The sequence below is a fragment of the Carettochelys insculpta genome, chromosome 12 (assembly GCF_033958435.1).
Source record: "Carettochelys insculpta isolate YL-2023 chromosome 12, ASM3395843v1, whole genome shotgun sequence".
Taxonomy (NCBI): Eukaryota; Metazoa; Chordata; order Testudines; family Carettochelyidae; genus Carettochelys; species Carettochelys insculpta.
The window spans coordinates 12,488,393-12,506,425 of record NC_134148.1 but is presented as its reverse complement, the minus strand read 5'-3'; the positions used below and the strand labels follow the sequence as shown (position 1 = coordinate 12,506,425).

General features: G+C 42.5%; 1 protein-coding gene across 2 annotated transcripts in view; it reads right to left on the bottom strand.

Annotated features, from left to right (window-relative positions):
- Positions 1 to 18,033, bottom strand: part of RORA (RAR related orphan receptor A) — a 610,113-nt gene that overhangs the window by 166,222 nt on the left and 425,858 nt on the right. For both annotated transcript variants that reach the window (XM_075006386.1, XM_075006388.1), the window contains exon 2: positions 9,961 to 9,990. In XM_075006386.1, coding sequence (XP_074862487.1) covers positions 9,961 to 9,990 — 30 coding nt within the window. The remainder of the gene's footprint in view (positions 1 to 9,960; positions 9,991 to 18,033) is intronic.

Genomic DNA, 18,033 nt, shown 5'->3' with positions numbered 1-18,033 from the left:
TTGCATAACACAATGATATTTCTTATCAACTCTTACAAACAGTGAGATATTTCATGGAGTCTTCAGATGTTGCCTTACATCTCACCAAGGTTTAAAATGAATTCTGGAGGAGCTGATGACGTATTAATATTTTAAAATGTAACAGAGAGGAAGCCGTGCTAGTCTATACACTATCAAAACAAAAAGCAGTCAAGTACCACTTTAAAGACTAGCAAAAAAGTTTATTAGGTGAGCTTTCTTGGGACAGACCCACTTGGTCTGTCCCACGAAAGCTCACCTAATAAACCTTTTTGCTAGTCTTTAAAGTGCTACTTGACTGCTTTTTGTTTTGATATTTTAAAATGGAGAGTAACTAAAATATACAGGTGTAATAAATTATATTGTGCATGGAGAGCACATGATATTCAGAAGGAATGTTTTTCACTCTTTTGACTCTATGATAGAAGTCAGATGAATATTTTATTGATCACCCACAAAACAACTGTATTTTAACTGTGTTTTGCCATTGATCTGATTGGATTTATTATAGCATAGCAGAAAAATGAGACTTTGTTTTGCCTGTTTAACTCTTAGTTGTCAAAACATGAGAAAAGCTACGGAGAAGTAGCCATGTCAGTCTGTAGCCTAATGAAACAAAAGAGCAGTCATGTAGCACCTTAAAAACTAACAAAATAATTTATTAGATGATGAGCTCTCACGGGACAGACCCACTTTTTCTTGTCACTATTAAACATGCAAGGCACTACATTTAGCCATTTGGAATGGAGATCCATCAACTATATGACTGAAGAAGTTCCATCTAGTCTTTGTTCCTGCTCTCGCTCTCTCTGCGGGAACATAAAATCTAGATACACACAGAGCAAAAAACCCTGATGAGGGACTGTTCTCATCACTTTGACAGAGGGTCCCAGCAACTCCCACTAACTCCAGTGGCTGTAGCTCATGTTCTGTGGGAGAAGAATTAGGCCAAGAGTCTTTGAACAAATAAGCTTCTGGGTCCAAGTTTTTTGTCTGGCCCATAATTTTATAATGGACCAAACCCCTTGAGTATTGTGCACATAACAGCTCGTATTCATCACCACACAAGGGTGGAAAACAGAGGCCATCTGAATGGTTTGCTTAACTCCAGACAGTTTTACATCAGCATTTGAATTCTGTTCTTGCAGCAAAGTCAATGGAAGCTTTGCTGTTCACTTGAATGGGGACAGGATCAGGCTCCAGCAGCTCACCATGGCTACGTCTACACGTGAAGCCAACATCGAAATAGCTTATTTCGATGTAGCGACATCGAAATAGGCTATTTCAATGAGTAACGTCTACACGTCCTCCAGGGCTGGCAACGTCGATGTTCAACTTCGACATTGCACGGCACCACATCGAAATAGGCGCTGCGAGGGAACGTCTACACGCCAAAGTAGCACACATTGAAATAAGGGTGCCAGGCACAGCTGCAGACAGGGTCACAGGACGGACTCAACAGCAAGCCGCTCCCTTAAAGGGCCCCTCCCAGACACAGTTGCACTAAACAACACAAGATACACAGAGCCTACAACTGGTTGCAGACCCTGTGCCTGCAGCATGGATCCCCAGCTGCCGCAGCAGCAGCCAGAAGCCCTGGGCTAAGGGCTGCTGCCCACAGTGACCATACAGCCCCGCAGGGGCTCGAGAGAGAGCATCTCTCAACCCCTCAGCTGATGGCCGCCATGGTGGACCCCGCTATTTCAAAGTTGCGGGACGCGCAACGACTACACGGTCCCTACTTCGACGCTGAACGTCGAAGTAGGGTGCTATTCCTATCCCCTCATGGGGTTAGCAACTTCGACGTCTTGCCGCCTAACGTCGAAGTTAACTTCGAAATAGCACCCGGTGCATGTAGCCGCGACGGGCGCTATTTCGAAGTTAGTGCCGCTACTTCGAAGTAGCGTGCACGTGTAGACATGGCTCATATGTCTTGTGTTCAGGGCTGTGGCATTTCTTTTGAGATTAAAACTCTCCAGCATACTTGGGATGATTCAGAACCATGGCATCTTTTACTCTTCTCAACCACTCTCAGCTAGTTCTGAAAGCAGCAAGGCACAAACACTGACATTTGTGATAAGTTTCAGCAGTGGCCATATTGCAAAATACAAAGGATGCCAAAACCAGATTTGGAGAATGCCAAACTGTTCATTCACTAATGCACCCTTCAAGCAGGAAATGGTCTTTCAACCCAGTCACAACCTGCCATTGGTAAACAGAGATATTTTGAGGGTTTGTTTAGAATTTTAAAGTATGTAAAATAGCTTACATGCTGAACTTTGAATTCAATCCTCCTCTTCACCCCAACATACGTACTTTTTTCTCTACCCTCGCTACTGAAATTGTGTACAGCTGCTACTGGTAGCAAGTTGGAGACATTCATTTCTAACAACAACAATATGAAATGTAAAGTTAGGAGAGTTTCTTAATTTTTTTTAAGTTACATCCTTGCTGGTGTTTTGGAGGCTGATCTAAGCCCATTCAAGTCAAATTCTAGTGGCTTCAACTGGATTTGGATCAGGCCCATGGTTTCTTTGTTACAGCGCACAGCACAGGTTACCAATGGTGGAAGAAGAGGCCAACAAAGTCAATGTAGTATTTTGAGAATTTACCCTGGCAGACAAGTACTATACAGCTATGCTACTGCACAATGAATCAATGGCCCCTGACATCTTACAGTAGAAAGAGTGCAGCTTTCTGAACTGAATGGATGGGTTTCCTAAAGCATGTACTATCTAAGGTTGAAGACTCTATGGAATGAATTCTGTTAGTTTTCTTCTGAACAGCTTCCTGCCTAATGGTTTTTGGAATCTTAGGAGTTCGTAGCCAAAAGCTTCATCTCTTTTCTGTGGGTCTTTACAACAGCACACCCAAGTCCATCCTTCCAATATTAAGACAATAGTGAAGAAAAGGTCCTTACTCATGTTATATCCTTCACACAGCAGTGTATTGACTAAATGAAGCATGAAACAAAAATGGATCATGTTAATATACAAATCACCATTTGTGGGTCTGAGCATTGAGGAGTGGATCAGAACTTACGTGTGGATAAAATGTTGCAAAATTTAGGAGTTTCATTTCACCTACTTTTCCCATCTGAGTTTCTACACGTATCCAAACTGCTCCACTAAGGAACATGCATAATTACTCATCTAAAAGCTGATTAGAGTCCTGACTTACCGAATGTCATGTGCATCACAGTTTGTCGGCAACTACTCAGCTTATCCTAGTGCACCTGGTGCTCTGCAGACAAGACATGTTATATTGCCTATCAGAGACCTCTGTTGTGAGAAAGCACAGCAAGAGGGGCTTGCAAACAAATGTTTAGAGCCAAAAGTCACACGTGCCAGCAGAAATTCTGGAGAAGTATGAAGTAGTTGCACTATAGCTGGAGTCCCAGGTAGGAATTCTAGCAGACTCAGCCAAAATTCTCCAAGGCTGTATACAAGGCTTTCCTGATGCATTACTGTTGCAGAAACTACAAACTACTTTCATGTCTGAGCTCAGCCAGCTCTGCCAGCTGATGGGGTGGAGTCTAGCCAGGAGGCTACACACACATAGCAGCTATGTAGAGAATGGAGGATAGCAGGGTCCTAACATACATCTGATCATCTTGCTATCCTCAATGAAAGCCATACATCCAAGCCCAGTTGCCGTTCTTGTGTGTGTTCCCATGCTCACCACTTCCTTAGGTGGCAGATGGAATCCTCTATAAATCCAGAGGCTCAGGTTATGCATGAAGGAGTGTGCTTCACAATCTCAGGCCCAGTATTCAGTGTCTTATCAATCAATAGATATAAGACAACTTAGCTTGTACACACTCTGTCTTCTGCAACAAACCAACCACTAACAGGCTACTGGGACTGCAGGAGACGACAATGGATTCATTACTGGTAAGTGCACTAGAAGCAAACACTTCCTTATGACAGCTTAAAAACAAATGCAAGTTACATAACCGACTGGTGAAGAACAGGTGTCCCCTGGCTCCCAGAAGAAATCAAAGTCTAGAAAAAAAGTTTTAAACCAGGCGAAAAGCCCCAGATAGTTGTCAGTAGGATTCTTCAGCAGGGCAAACAGTGCTTCAAGGACAAACAGGAAAGTAGCTGCTATTTGAGGTAACTTCATTATAAAACCATTTTTAATAAGCATTCTTAACAAAGAGAGGGAGCGTGCTGGCAGAAAAGCCTCCAAGGGATCTTAAGGCTGCCCAGTTAAGTTATTACGAAGGTATGCACAGGGGACCAAACAGCTATTTTATTGACCTCAGGAGACAGGGTTTAGTTTGTCACCTGTTCTCTAGAGACATCATTCCCACCAGAAGAGAGTGTTAACCATCAATTTTCTGCCTGTTCCTACTTTGTGAGGGAAAGCGTATTTTTACTTAGACTCCAGTAGGGACAAAAAAGCACAGTGTAAACTATGCAAAAATGTAATTGAAAACCTGGGTATTCCTAAGTCTAAGCAGTAAAGATGAACCCTTTGTTCTCTTTTTCCCTTTAGCACAATTACATAATTACCACGTTTAGCACAATTACTATAAACTACGAAAGGTAAGTCCACCTCTGTTGTGACCAGAATGAGGCCAGAATGAGGCAACACCAGACCAGAATGAGGCAACAACTATAGTCTAAGAGGGACACGTAGAATAATAAAGAGGACAAGTGTTGGTAAGTTGCCTTTTTTGAATCAAACAGAACAAGAAACTTCAGTCTGCTTGTAAAAGTTTGGTGACCATGATTCAAGGTTATATGACAGCTGATGAGCTGGCTGCAAAGCTGTCCTCCCTCACTCTCCAAGGAGCCAGGCCCTCTTTTTAACATCCTCTTAGGGCTGAAGGTATTAAGGACCCAATTCAGGAAAGCATCCCTTAAACACATGCTTGAAGTTCCATATGGTTTTAAATCTTCCTGAAGTCAAGTGCTTTGCTGAGTCAGAGCCCAATGTAAACCTGATGATGTCGAGTAATGCCAGAAAATTATCATGAGGATGTGACAGGCAGGGGGCCGACTTGCCAGGCTCCAGGGCAGGAGTGAGGGGAGGATGACTCTGGCAGAAGCGTCAAAGTAGCTTCTTAGTGCTGCCCACAGCATGTGCTGCTCCAGCAGCAATTTAAGTGGCCAGAGCTGTGGCCCGCATGGCTGTCACAGTTGCAGTGGTGGTGGCTGGAAGCCCCAGACCATTTAGACTTTCCAGGCTGCAGGTCAAGTGCCTTCTGCCCCCACTGCTGGCAGCCTGGTGACAGGTAAAGCACAGACAGGTGGCTATGAGGGCTAGGAAGAAGCTGAGAGGAGATCTCCATTAACAAAACCTGCAGGAGTTGATTCACTTCCAGCTTTGTTAACCCATCTGATGGTTTGCTTTGTGAATGCTTCTGTTAACCAAATCCCATAAGGCTCACACAGACCTCACCTGCTTCAGCTTTCAAATTAGGCCCCACTGTTTTGAAACTACTCTGCAACTGCCACTGGAAAACTAAGGGTTTGTTGACATTTGGAAACAGTTATTTCAGAATAATTATTTTGTAAAAAGAAACCCTGTGATACTCCTGCTCTAGAACAGGAGTATCCACATGAGGTCTTACACTGAAATAGTTATTCCAGAATTATTCAGCAATAGCTATTCCAGTTGATAAGTGTAATTGACATGTGCAATTGACAAGTATAATGAAGCCCTGATTCTGAACCAATCAATATAGGACAATTTCTAGATATTCTGGGTAAAGACTGTTTACACAGTTAATGTTGTGATGCTGCATATTTCCTCTAACACAGTTTAAAGTGTCTGCTGGAACTGGAATTTGCCTTCCATTTAAAAGCTTAAAGTCCATGGAGATTAATAAAGTAAGATTAAAATTTCATCTTTCATTCAACTTGGAAGCAAACATAACAACATTATCTTAAAAAGGGCTGCAGAAAGTCAGTCCAGGACCACATAGAGCTCATACACACTGAACTTAGTTGGTATTAAAACATGTGGCTCGTATTACAGTAGCAGCCCAGAAGCATGACCTCCTGACTCTGTTCTTGTTAATATCATAAGTTAACAGAGAGCAAAGCAGAGAAAAATGTCAGGTCAGAGGTTGTGGTAATGCAGCGGAAAGGTGACAACTAGCGAGAACCCACTGAGATTTGAGAGCTCAGCACCTCCATCTGTTGCAGTATGACCGATATATCAAGAAGGTGAAGCTAACCCTGACCTAAAAGTCCTCTTTATAAACACAATTCGAAAATCAAATAATATATGTAACACTAAGATATAGATATAGGAGACAGCATGGTCCAAACCCATTTGCAGCAGCTCACATTCACTGCAGTGAGTTATCAGCCATTTTTTTAAAAACAATATTAAATTCCTTTCCTACACTCATTCACACATCTGGTAGAGATATTTCCATTAGTTGCTCTTGTTGCTCCCTTTGCTGATCTAACCCATCTCTTTGTGCTACAGAGGTGCTGAGCCCCCAGGGACACGTAGAAGGGAAGGGTCCATGCATGTTGGACCAATTGCACATCCCTTACCAGATGGCAGATCCCTCTCGAAACTGCCATTTGATAATGATGCTGGGTGAAGTGGGATTGAGGCACTTGGCTATCAGTCACTGGCAAGGCAGAGACTCTTTCTCTATGCAATGTCATGGGAAACACCACCTCCCTTCCAGGGACCACAGTGCCATACCTGGCAGTGAAGATGGTCAAAGGCTCTAGGTGAGAAGTTTTGCAAGCACCCCCAAGCGTAACAGTAATGCTTTGTGGGCATACCACTCCTGCAGAAGTAGCCTAGCTCAGGGTTGCACAAAGTGGGAGGTAGGCACGGAATTTTGCAAGAGGGACGCAGTACGATCGGCTGTGGGGTGTCAGGCTCATGCATCTCACTAAAAATGTTGAAATCTGTTACTATTTTTACATACACACATTCACATTTATATACCAGCTAATATAATTTTTACATTCCACATACTTATTTTCTTACACATGCTGAAAAGTTTTTTTTTTTAATTAACATAACTGAAAATTCAGTTAGTTTGGATTACATTAGACAGGTTGGGTGGGGGGTACTTACAGTGATGAAAAGTTGGGCCCGACATGAAAAGTTTGCTCATCTCTGGCCTAGGTGATCAGCACCCAGTTCTGATCTCTACCCTTACCCTAGCCTGCGTGTGAGCAGCCCCACTGAACAAAGCATCCTCGAGTCACTGGAGTGTGCCATGAAGACTTCTCATGTTCTTTGCACTACAGAAAATTGAGCCATTCTGTGATTTTTCCTGAGTGCACTGTGGCAGAGCTCATCAGCCCTTCTAGTCACAGTGGGGTACTGGCGGAAGACATGAGATATCTATCGGAACTCAGATGACTCAGTGTGTTTCCCCTTTAACCTTCTGGCAAAACAGGTGAGTCACCAGCTCTGGTGAAAGGGTGGACATGGGCTCTGTTGCACATTCCCAGACAGGGCAACTACCCCAGCTAGAGAACATTACTCCGTTTTTGTGTGCATGGGAGATTAGATCCAGCACTTTAATAAGAACATGCATTAACTCTGGGGAAAAAAAAAAGAAGCCCTGTGTGTCCAAAGTTTGGCTGGTGTGCAGAGCTGAGGCCAGTCTACATCAGAGAGTGGAGACCCCAGAATATGGCTCAAAGAAAAGTTCCTTCAGCCTTCAATACTCCCAGGCACTTCAAATTGCTCCTGATATGGTATCACCACCGAGAAGTGATCTGTAAGAGCGACAGATGAGTTCCACATTTATTTTGTGAGTAGGCATTATGTTTCTCAGAGGAGCTGAACCGATGAGTCCTCCAAACTGCAGTCCTCTCAGAAATCCTGCAATTCATTCAGCCTGGACATGGGCAACACAAGACTCTTGGAAAAGTTCTCTCTCCATGCTTCAACTCCGGCCCAGAGGGAAAACCCCCTACATGGCCAGACTCAATGCCAGTTCGAGGCTTGCTCTTTCTTTTAAGATCACTAATAATGATGGTGGCTTATCCTATAACTAAGTTTGTCAGATCATTAACAGCGTAAACAGTGTGATTGTGTCTACTGAATGCAGAACACACACACACAAAAAATCTCCTGTTCTCAAGCTAGGAATCAGAATGTCTTTCTGAATTACTGACAGAAAACAACACAGTGCCCTCATTAGTCAGCACCGTCAATAGTGATGAAGCATAAATCATTTGGTACAGCAAATTAGGTTTCCAAACCAAGCTGTTCACCATAGCAGGTCCCAGAAGCACAATCCATTAAAACAGAAGCAAGGACAATTCCCTATTAGTCTGACATGGACTAAGAAAGTGCTTCCTACAGACTTCAGGTCTCTGGCTAATGTTAAATTTCATTTGTATATGGCACTGCAGAGTGAAAATGGAGAAGTGGTATTCCTGACAACGGGACAGTAAAAGGCGCTACTATATATAAAATATATAGTCTGGTGGTTTCAGCTTATTTCCAGGGGGACTGGAGTCCAAGTCCCAAACCACCATGTACAGTAAGCACAATCACTAGCCTCTGCGCAAGAGAGGCGCAGGACTGAGCTAGCATAAATTCTGAATTACTTACCACCTCTAGAGAGGGTGGTCCCTCCAGGCCAGGGTTGAGCTCATGGGCAAGGCTGTGCAAGGAAGCTGTCTGTACAATGCCTGGCCTGCGGATATACAGAGGACTTCAGTCTCCTGTACTGTCAATCTTAGCGTGAGCTCAAATATTCACCAACAGCTATGGGCCAAAATTTTTCCCTCAGATGCCCACGTGTAGCTCCCATGCGTGTCGGTGGGAATCACATATCCACACATCCAATGGGAGAATCTGACCCTAAAAATGTGTCTTGTGTTCTCATCCCGCCTATGCAGAGGACCATCATTATGCTCTAAACAAGCCTGCGACATTTAACGTTTCAAGAAACGTGACATCTGAATATCTTGTATCAACGAACGGTTGACTGTTATTAAATTTGATAATACATTGTTTAATGGTGCATGATTTTAAAGCGTGTTTTTCTTGACATGGATTTTTAAACTTGTGAGTGAAATTGGAGTGAGATTGATGTAAGATATTTTATGAAACTGGTTTCATCCTCTGAAGCTATGGTAAAGACACCTCTATGTCTTGTCTTTGTTAAAATTCATCCTAACAAGTCTTGCATAGCCGTGTGTGTGATTCGAAGGTCGTTTGCTTTGCTCCTTCAGTGGATATGTGAAATGGTGTGCAAGTGCAATTACTTTACTACCTGACTTCTGTGACATATTATTTCTGAATGTTGCAGAGTATAATATCACTCCCCAGTCATAACAGTTCCTCAGCTCTGAGCTTTTGGCTCAATGTGGGGTAAGAATGCAGGCTGATCCCAAAAGGAGCTGTCTCTGACCAGGGGACTCGGAGTAAATATGTATTCAGCCAGGGCACCTGTCCACATCACTTACCACAATGCCATTGCCTAGGTCTGTGTATATAGATGGCTAACAGACAGTCTCATTTTCAGCAACTACCTCCTCAAGCACACGCACGTAATCACCTAACTTATAGACTAGTGGACAGAAAAGGGGGAGGGGATTTAAAATAAAATTGAAAAATAGGTTTTCATTTGAAGCATATTGCATATGTAACAGGCACACGAATGAAAGAGATCAGAAGGAAACTGTTCTCTCCCTTGGCTTCAGGATACTAGTTACCAGCCAACTCTAAAAGCACATACATGAGAACCCAGAACTTACCTTGCCTCTTAAAACTCCTTCCCTTCCCTCCACCCCACAACACACACACACTGCATCCTCATATGGATGAAATTTTACTCCTGGGCTAAACCACTCTGCCTTGGGAAGCACACCAGAGCTTGTAAAGTAGAACTTCCCCAGATCACACAAGCAGTTAATAGTCTGAGAAGTATAACAGTCAGACTACCATGAATTTCATTTGTAAAAGGAGACCAAATCAAAAGATATTACTTACATGTATGTGTCTTCTTTGTTACCGAAATACCTGGAGGAAAGAAATGAGACCATTGTTAGGAAAGTCACCATTGTATAAATCCTTTTGATACATATTTCATTGTTAAGCTCCTTTATCACAGACATACAGCTGCCTCTATAGAAGAGGGATGAACACTGATTTCAACATTAGATTGATTCTGAGGGTCCTCACCTTTAATTCCCAGGATACAGAATTTTCCCACACCCATGGCAACCAACACACATCAACCTAGTCGAACAGAAAAGATCTGAGCAAGATAGCAATTCATTTGCTATTGTCATTAAGTTCAAGTGGTGTTGTCACTGCAAGGGGCAGATCATGCACATTAAAACCCAACAAAGAGCGTTATGAACATGTACATTATCGGTTGCTATTCCAAGCTGGGAGCAAAACAGATATACCCTGTTAAAGATATTGAAGTAATAAAGATGTTTTTATGCCAAAGAGGTTTTTGGTGCTGGTCAATGGGGATGGTCCAGCTCCACGGCAATTTGAGACATTGTAAAAAAAATGCAACAAAGCAAATGGAACTAGGCAAGATACATAATACCAAATAAAGATAACATTAACTCCACTAAATGTCATCGGAATTCATGCTTGAATAAAAATGATGTTGTCTCCACTTTAGTAGATAACTGGTGCTATATTCTGAGCTCTCATTATTTAAGCTTCACTCTCCTTTGGGGGCATACTGCGAGAGGGGAAAGAGGTTACTGGAAGGAATACAACTATTTGAAATATTTAGTTCATGATTAAGACCTGTAAAAATATCTTGGTTAGGTTTTGCTTGTAATGTATGCAAGTAATGCAGCTGACACCCAAAACAAATTTACACAGAAAGAGTAAGGTTTTATTTCACCACATTACTTAGTTATGGAACTTCTCAGTGAAATGAAGTGAATTATAAAACGCCACAAAAAAGGCATCATTTATAAATTTATACATGACTTCTAAAGGTGACATTTTCAAAGTGTTCTTATTTTGACAATAAAATACAATCAGTATGGGTGACCCTAAGCACGCAGGGCCAGATTAAATCTTCTGGGAGTCTGGGGTGAATAGATTTTATGGGACCCTCCCTCCAAAGCTCAGGGGGGCCAAAATGGGGGGTTCAGTGTGTGGGAGGAACGGTTGGGGAGCAGGGTGGAAGTGCAGGGTCCGGCTGGAGGCAGGGTATGGGAAGGGGCAGGCAACATAGGCATTTACCTGGCACAGCTCTGGGGCAGGGTGGGGTGGGGAGAACAGGCAACACTGTGAGGCCCTGAGCTTGCAGCTATCACCCCCAACTGCTCCAATTGGCCATGATTCCCAGCCAATAGGAGCAGAAGTGGAACCTGCAGATGAGCACTGCTAGTGGAGATGCATGTGGATCCAGCCAGTGGAAGGGATGGGGGAATATTATATATATATATATATATATATATATATATATATATATATAGGTAGTCCATCGTGTCCGATGATGACATCTTGAGCTTGCACAGGCTCATTGGTTGTGGACTCGCATGTGGCTGAGGAGTCCAAGCTTTGAACGGCGTGGGCGTTCACAGTGGGGGCAAGGGAATTGTCCTGGCTCTGTTAGTGCGGCTGCTGCTGTTGCTTTCTTCCTCTCACGAGCATCAATGAGGCACACACGTCGCTGCTCTTCAAAGTTGTCATACGCGTATCCTACGAGAGCACGCCAGCCTGTTTGGTCTTTTGCATGCTGCTCTAGCTGATCTGGTTTTAAACCACCATGAGCAATGTTGGCCTTCACGCAGTCTTTATACCTCTTGCAAAGCCTGCCTTGATTCCTTTTGCCCTGGGAGAGTTCACCGTAGAGGAGTTGCTTAGGGATTCTTGACTCCTCCATTCATGTGACTTGCCCTGTCCAGCAAAGCTGGGCTTTCAGAATCATGGCTTCGATGCTCGTGGCTCCTGCTCTGTCCAGGACTTCCAGGTTCGTAATTCTGTCCTGCCATGGAACGTGCAGTATTGACCTCAGGCTGTGTGTGTGGAAGTGCTCCAGAAGTTTTATATGTTTTCTGCACAAGGTCCAGGTTTCGCAGCCATGCAGCAGACTGATCAGGACTACAGCCTTGTACACTTTTAGTTTAGTGGACTGTCGGATATTGTGCTGATTCAACACTCGCACTCTCAGACGTCCTAGTGCCCCATTGGCCTGGCAGATTCTGGCATTGATTTTTTCGTCAAGGGAGCCATCATTGGCTATCACAATGCCAAGGTACTTGAACTCCTCTACTGTTTTTAACTCTGTGCCTTCAATAAAGATTGAAGGGGGGAGAACAGCAGATTCTGGAGCAGGTTGAAACAGTACCTCAGTCTCTCCTAGGCTGATGGTCAAACCAAAGAGGCGAGTATACTGATGTATTATCAGCACAGAGATGCTAGTTGAGGCCATGAGTGGATGTGAGAGAGCACCAAGACGCTCAATTCGATTTTGGCCTAGCCATCTGAATCACATTACATATATCAACAGAAACGTTGCAACACCCAGTTCTGTATCTGGATATTTTTAAAGGTCCAACCTTGTATTTGAATTTGAAATTATAGCCCTCATCAAGAGCACCCATTTTTCCCCTCTCCAACGAGAGAGAGAGACTTAGTTGTACATTTTCTTGGCTGATCTGCAGAATAGCACACAGCACTCTGCACGGAAGCTTTCATCACTACAAACCTTTCTAACATTTCCTTGACAGATGCTTTCACCTCAGCTCTAGCCTATTTGACTATCTCCTACACTCTTCTGAACAGCAAACACAGAGAATAGTGACTCTTTAATTTGAACACAATTTGCAACTTACTCTCAGAATCTAGCGCTAATAAATTGATACATCAGTGCTCTTTCAGCATTATGAAAGCCATATGTGCATTCTCCCCAGAAAATAATGCTTTTGGTGAAATCACTTTGAACAGACAGTGCTTATGCTGTCACTTCTGATTACTTACAGCCCCATCACAATAGGGTTTGCCACAGCACAAAACACACTTAGCTGTATCTGCTGACTGAGGGAGGACTTTCTCCTGATGCACGAGGCACTGACAGAAATATCAATGTTTAAATCTTTTTACTTAAAATTTTTAAACAAGTCTGGTATATTAATCTAATCAAATGTATCTGTAATAATGACCGACTATCAGCCGATAGGTCTTAAGATCTTTTTGCACACGCACATTTAGATCTGTTTAAAATCACGTAGTCATCTTTATTGCAGTCAATAATGATATCTTCAGCAATATTACACTGCCATTAGCTACGCATAAACTAAAGGTTTTAATTTTAATTGATCCTTTTCTGAAACCACTTTTGGTCCACATGAAATTGGTGTGGGTTTTGCCATTGATTTCAACAGGACTAGATTCAAATTAAGTAGAAATCTTAATTAAATTTTTAAAGAATTAATATTTTTAATTTGTAAACTTCAAAATTCCTCCCACATAAATAATTAAACATGGGGAAACTTTGAACAGCAAAGATACAGGGACATCCAACCAGTGAATCCAATAGGATATATTCTAACCAGTGCTTTAAAACTCAACAATAAACACACAGTGCATTTCTAAGCCATAGAGGCATATATCTTGTCTAATATTACGACAGAAAAACAAAGGCATAATAATTTTAACCATCTAAGTATAATAATTGACTAGAAATATACAATTTAAAGTGTGCTATGAAAAGAAATGTACAAATAACTCTGCATTTGTTCATATGAAGGCATAAACTAGGCAGTGACATGAAATTTAAAGCACTCACTGTCACCACCAAAGCTAACTGTATTAGGCTACGTGTACACACTCAAGTTATTTCAAGATAACCGCTGTTAATTTTGGAACAGCTATTCTAAAATACTTTATTTCGAAATAGGGCTGCTGTGTGGACACAGTCGTAGGCTAGTCTTAGGGTACGTCTACACTAGTTAAAGCAGTCAACAGCTGGTATGTGATTTTAGCTACGCCAATCGACTTTTCAGCCGTTGACTTCCATGCTGCTCTTCATGGAGGACGGTTGACGGGAGCACTCCTCCCATCAACCTTCCTTAATCCTCGCAGCACTCAAAGAGTTAAGGGGTCAACGTTGACCCTGGAAATTGCCTTTATATGCATGCGTGAAATGGTGTCCCGGAAGATCAACCCTGAGCAGTCAATCTTCCATGGTAATGTAGATGTAGGCTTAATGTCCAGATTTTTATGTCTGTTCTCTGAGCCATCTCTCACTACAGGTTCAACCTCCCTGGTCCAGAATCCTTGTGACCCAAGCGGTCCAACATAATGGATTTTGCTGGACCAGAGTTGTCAGTTCTCCCTCCCTGCTGGCCTCAGCCCCTGCTCCTGGGCTCCTTGCTCACAGCTTCCTGACCCTGTTTCCCCCTCCCTCAGGCTCTTCAGCTGCTGGATCCTGGCCCCAGCCACCCCTCCCCAGTCACTACTTCCCAGGGTCATGGCTATTCAGGGTCATGGCTTCCCAGGGTCACTGCTTCCCACATGCCCGCAGGAATGAGATGCTGGTCTCCAGCATGGGCTGCCAGTTTACCAGCCCAGGCCCTGCTCCTTGGCTGCTGCTGGCTCTCTCCCAACACCCCTTGCCTCCAGACCAGCTCTGGCTCCCCTGCCCTGGGCTCCTGCCACTGGTCTGGATAGCCCCGCCTCCTCCAAGCCCCAGAACTCCTGCAAGATCTATGGTTCTGCTGCATGATGGATGTTGCCGGACAAGAGTTTTAACCTGTAGCTTTACACACAGAAGTAGTCAATTACACCAAAATCAATGGGATCTCTTAAGGATCTAACTCTGCAAAGTCTAATGCAGATAACCTGCTTTTGTCACATTCAGTTAAATGGGATTATTTGTGTTCATAGATATTTGCAGGACTAGGCCCTAAATTTGTGCCTAGAATAGAACAGAAAAAGGAATACAATGGAGAAATGCATATGGTAAAATGGAAATGGCATGGATGAGCCACAACTCAGCACTGGATCACACTCCAAGGTGTGTCCAAAATAAAGCACCAGGGCCGTGTCTACACTTACTAAAAACTTTGAAATGGCCATGCTAATGGCCAAATTGAAGAATACTGGTGAGGTGCTGAAATCAATATTCAGTGCTTCATGAGCATGCCACCGGCCGTGGCACTTTGAAAGTTCTGCGTTTCCCTTGCCCGTGGCTTGATCCTTTTCAAAAGGACCCTGCCAACATCGAAACCCCCTTATTCCTATCAGCTGAAAGCAAAGCCATTTCGAAGTTTTTAGTAAGTGTAGACAAGACCCTGGTGCTTTATTTTGGACACACCTTGGAGTGTGATCCAGTGCTGAGCTGTGGCTCATCAGCTGACAGGAATAAGGGGATTTCTATGTTGGTGAGGTCCTTTCGAAAAAGACCCCCTGTGCAGACGAGCTGCGGGCAAGCGAACCGCAGCACTTTCGAAGTGCCGCAGCCAGCGACATGCTAATGAGGTGCTGAATAGTCATTTCAGAGCCTCAGTAGTATTCTTTACTTTGGCCATTAGCATGGCCACTTTGAAGTTTTTAATAAGTGCAGCGGTAGCCCCGGTATTATTTTTGCAAGCAAACGTGGGCATGCATAACCCTTTGACTCCAGGTAAAAATGTTATTTAAGAAAAACTCAAACTTTACAATCTGATTACAGTGTTTGTCTTTACCCACACGGGTTCTTTCCTCAAGGCGATGTTCTGAAGTAATGTGCATCAACTTAATATGATTATCACTGTTCTAAAATGCCAATTTTTCATTCGGACTTTAAAACAAAAACGAACAGCTTTAGTGTTTCTAATACAGAAAGATTTCTTTACTCCAACTGGCCTGACTTCAAAGTAAGGCAAAGAAAATGTCATGACAATACCACAGTCTATCTTTGCCATGGTTACCAGTCAGTGACAGTTTCACTATTACTTTTACCACAGGGTTTATCATTTCAGCAGTGTCACTGGACATTCCCAGTCAATGCCAAATCCTAGCCAAGTTAACATGTTGCTGTGCTATTCTCCATTCAGCAACAAGCAACTTAATTTCATTCTAAGTGAAGAGAATTTATATGACACTTCTTTTCCCACTTCCACTAAATATACGCAATTTGCCATTATAGGTAGTATATACAAACAAACAAGTTTCAAAGGGGTAGTCGTGTTAATCAGTTTCAGCAAAAACAACAAGGAGGCCTGTAGCACCTTTAAAAATAACACATTTATTTGGGCATAAGCTTTCATGGGCCGGAGCCCACTTTGTCAATGCACCTGACAAAGTAGTCTCTAGCACACAAAAATAAATTTGCTAGTCTTTAAGCTGCCATAGGAATTCCCATTGAACTTACAAAAACAGTTTTCTGTATGCAATGAACGTTAGGGAAAATATCTGGCAACAGGGATAGGAGGAATTTGATTTTGCTAACAGTTTGCCGTATGGCCTTCACTTTCCAACTTGAAACAGAGAGAAAATATCTTTTGAGAATAAAAAAAAAAATCAAATGTTTTATGCATTATAAGTTATTTCTTAGAGTTGCCCACCCAAAGAACATTTAAAGAAGCATAATGAAACACCACTTACACAGTGAATTCTCATAGTTACTGCCATTGTACAATTGTCAGTTCTCCATATTTCAAGGAGAAATCTTCTGCACGTTGATGCACAGAACGGTAAGTCCCCTCTGCAAGAATTCTTTTTTCTCCAAAGCACCAAAAGGGAATGTTTGCTTGTGGGCAGTAGGTACATATAGGTTTCTTAAACCTCTGAGAAAAATGGGCCAAAGAATTTGTCTTTAGAAAGGTCTGCCTGCATCAATGGCACACCATGTAACTGAGCTGCAGCGTATCTCAATGTGGATCACATTTCATCTTCTGTCTTTAAGATTAAGGTAAACCAGTGGTGAGCAACCCCCAGCACAGGCGCCAAGCGTGGTAAGCAAGCCGATTTTCATTGGTATGTGAGATGAGATCTTAGCCCTGCCCCTCCTCCCCCATGCAGCTGGGAGCTTGCTCAAAGCCATGCCGCCTGTGGGTTAACAAAAGACCAGCTAATGCTACAAATCACCACTTAAAAGGTAAGTGCTGCGCCTTCAGTTATTTATTAATGAAGCTGTTGTAAGTAGGACTATTCGTGACTTTAAAATTATCACTGGCACTCAGACCGTACATAGTCATCAAAAGGTCAAATTTTGGCACTCTGCCTTGGAAAGGTTGCTGACCCCTGATGTAAACTGACTTTATACTACTAGCTCAGGCTTTTGAGCCAAAATTAGCTCTGTATCAATGGATGGATACAAAAAATCAGGAAGTCAGCATTGTAAGCCCGGGAAATTCTGGAACTTAGTATTTTTATGCACATTACAAGCCTGTCATTATGGAATCAAAACCATTAAAACTTTTAAACTCTAGGCTTCCTGCCTGATGCATTGTGTAAAATCAGAAACAGAATGTATTACAGTCTTCTGGATCCCACTGTGTTTCTGTCCATCACCCATTCTCCTTTACTTTATCATTGTTAGAAGCTAGCAATTAAGGTGGTGGATTATACATAACACTTGGTTGCTTCCAGAGAACCTAGCAAAGCAGAATAATAGATGTGAATGTCCTCAGACAGGAATACATTCTTTCAGAATGTTTAACAATGGTTTCTATAAAGTACATAGGGATCCCTGGTTTGAAGAAGTCACATGATTTTTGGCACTGTTTTTATGATGGCCAAAGTAAAAGAAAAGGGCGCACACATATTGTAAATGAAGGCTGAGCAGGTCTGACCCAACAAAATGGTGTTACAAAATGGTGTCCTTGTCTAGGACAAAAGAGCTGTTAATGACAATCGGTATATATTAACGAGAATATGCCAAGTATTTTTGTTTCAACAATTCTTAATGGACACTAATGCTTATAATTCACTCAAATGAAAAATAAATGTATGTGCTAAGGTTGCAAGGACAACCTGCACTAGATATCAAACCATGAGGAATGTAAGACAAGTTAACATTCCATCATAACATAAATGCCTTTTTTAAACAAAAATCACCTGCGAAATATTTATGAGCATAAAAATGTTTTGTAATGT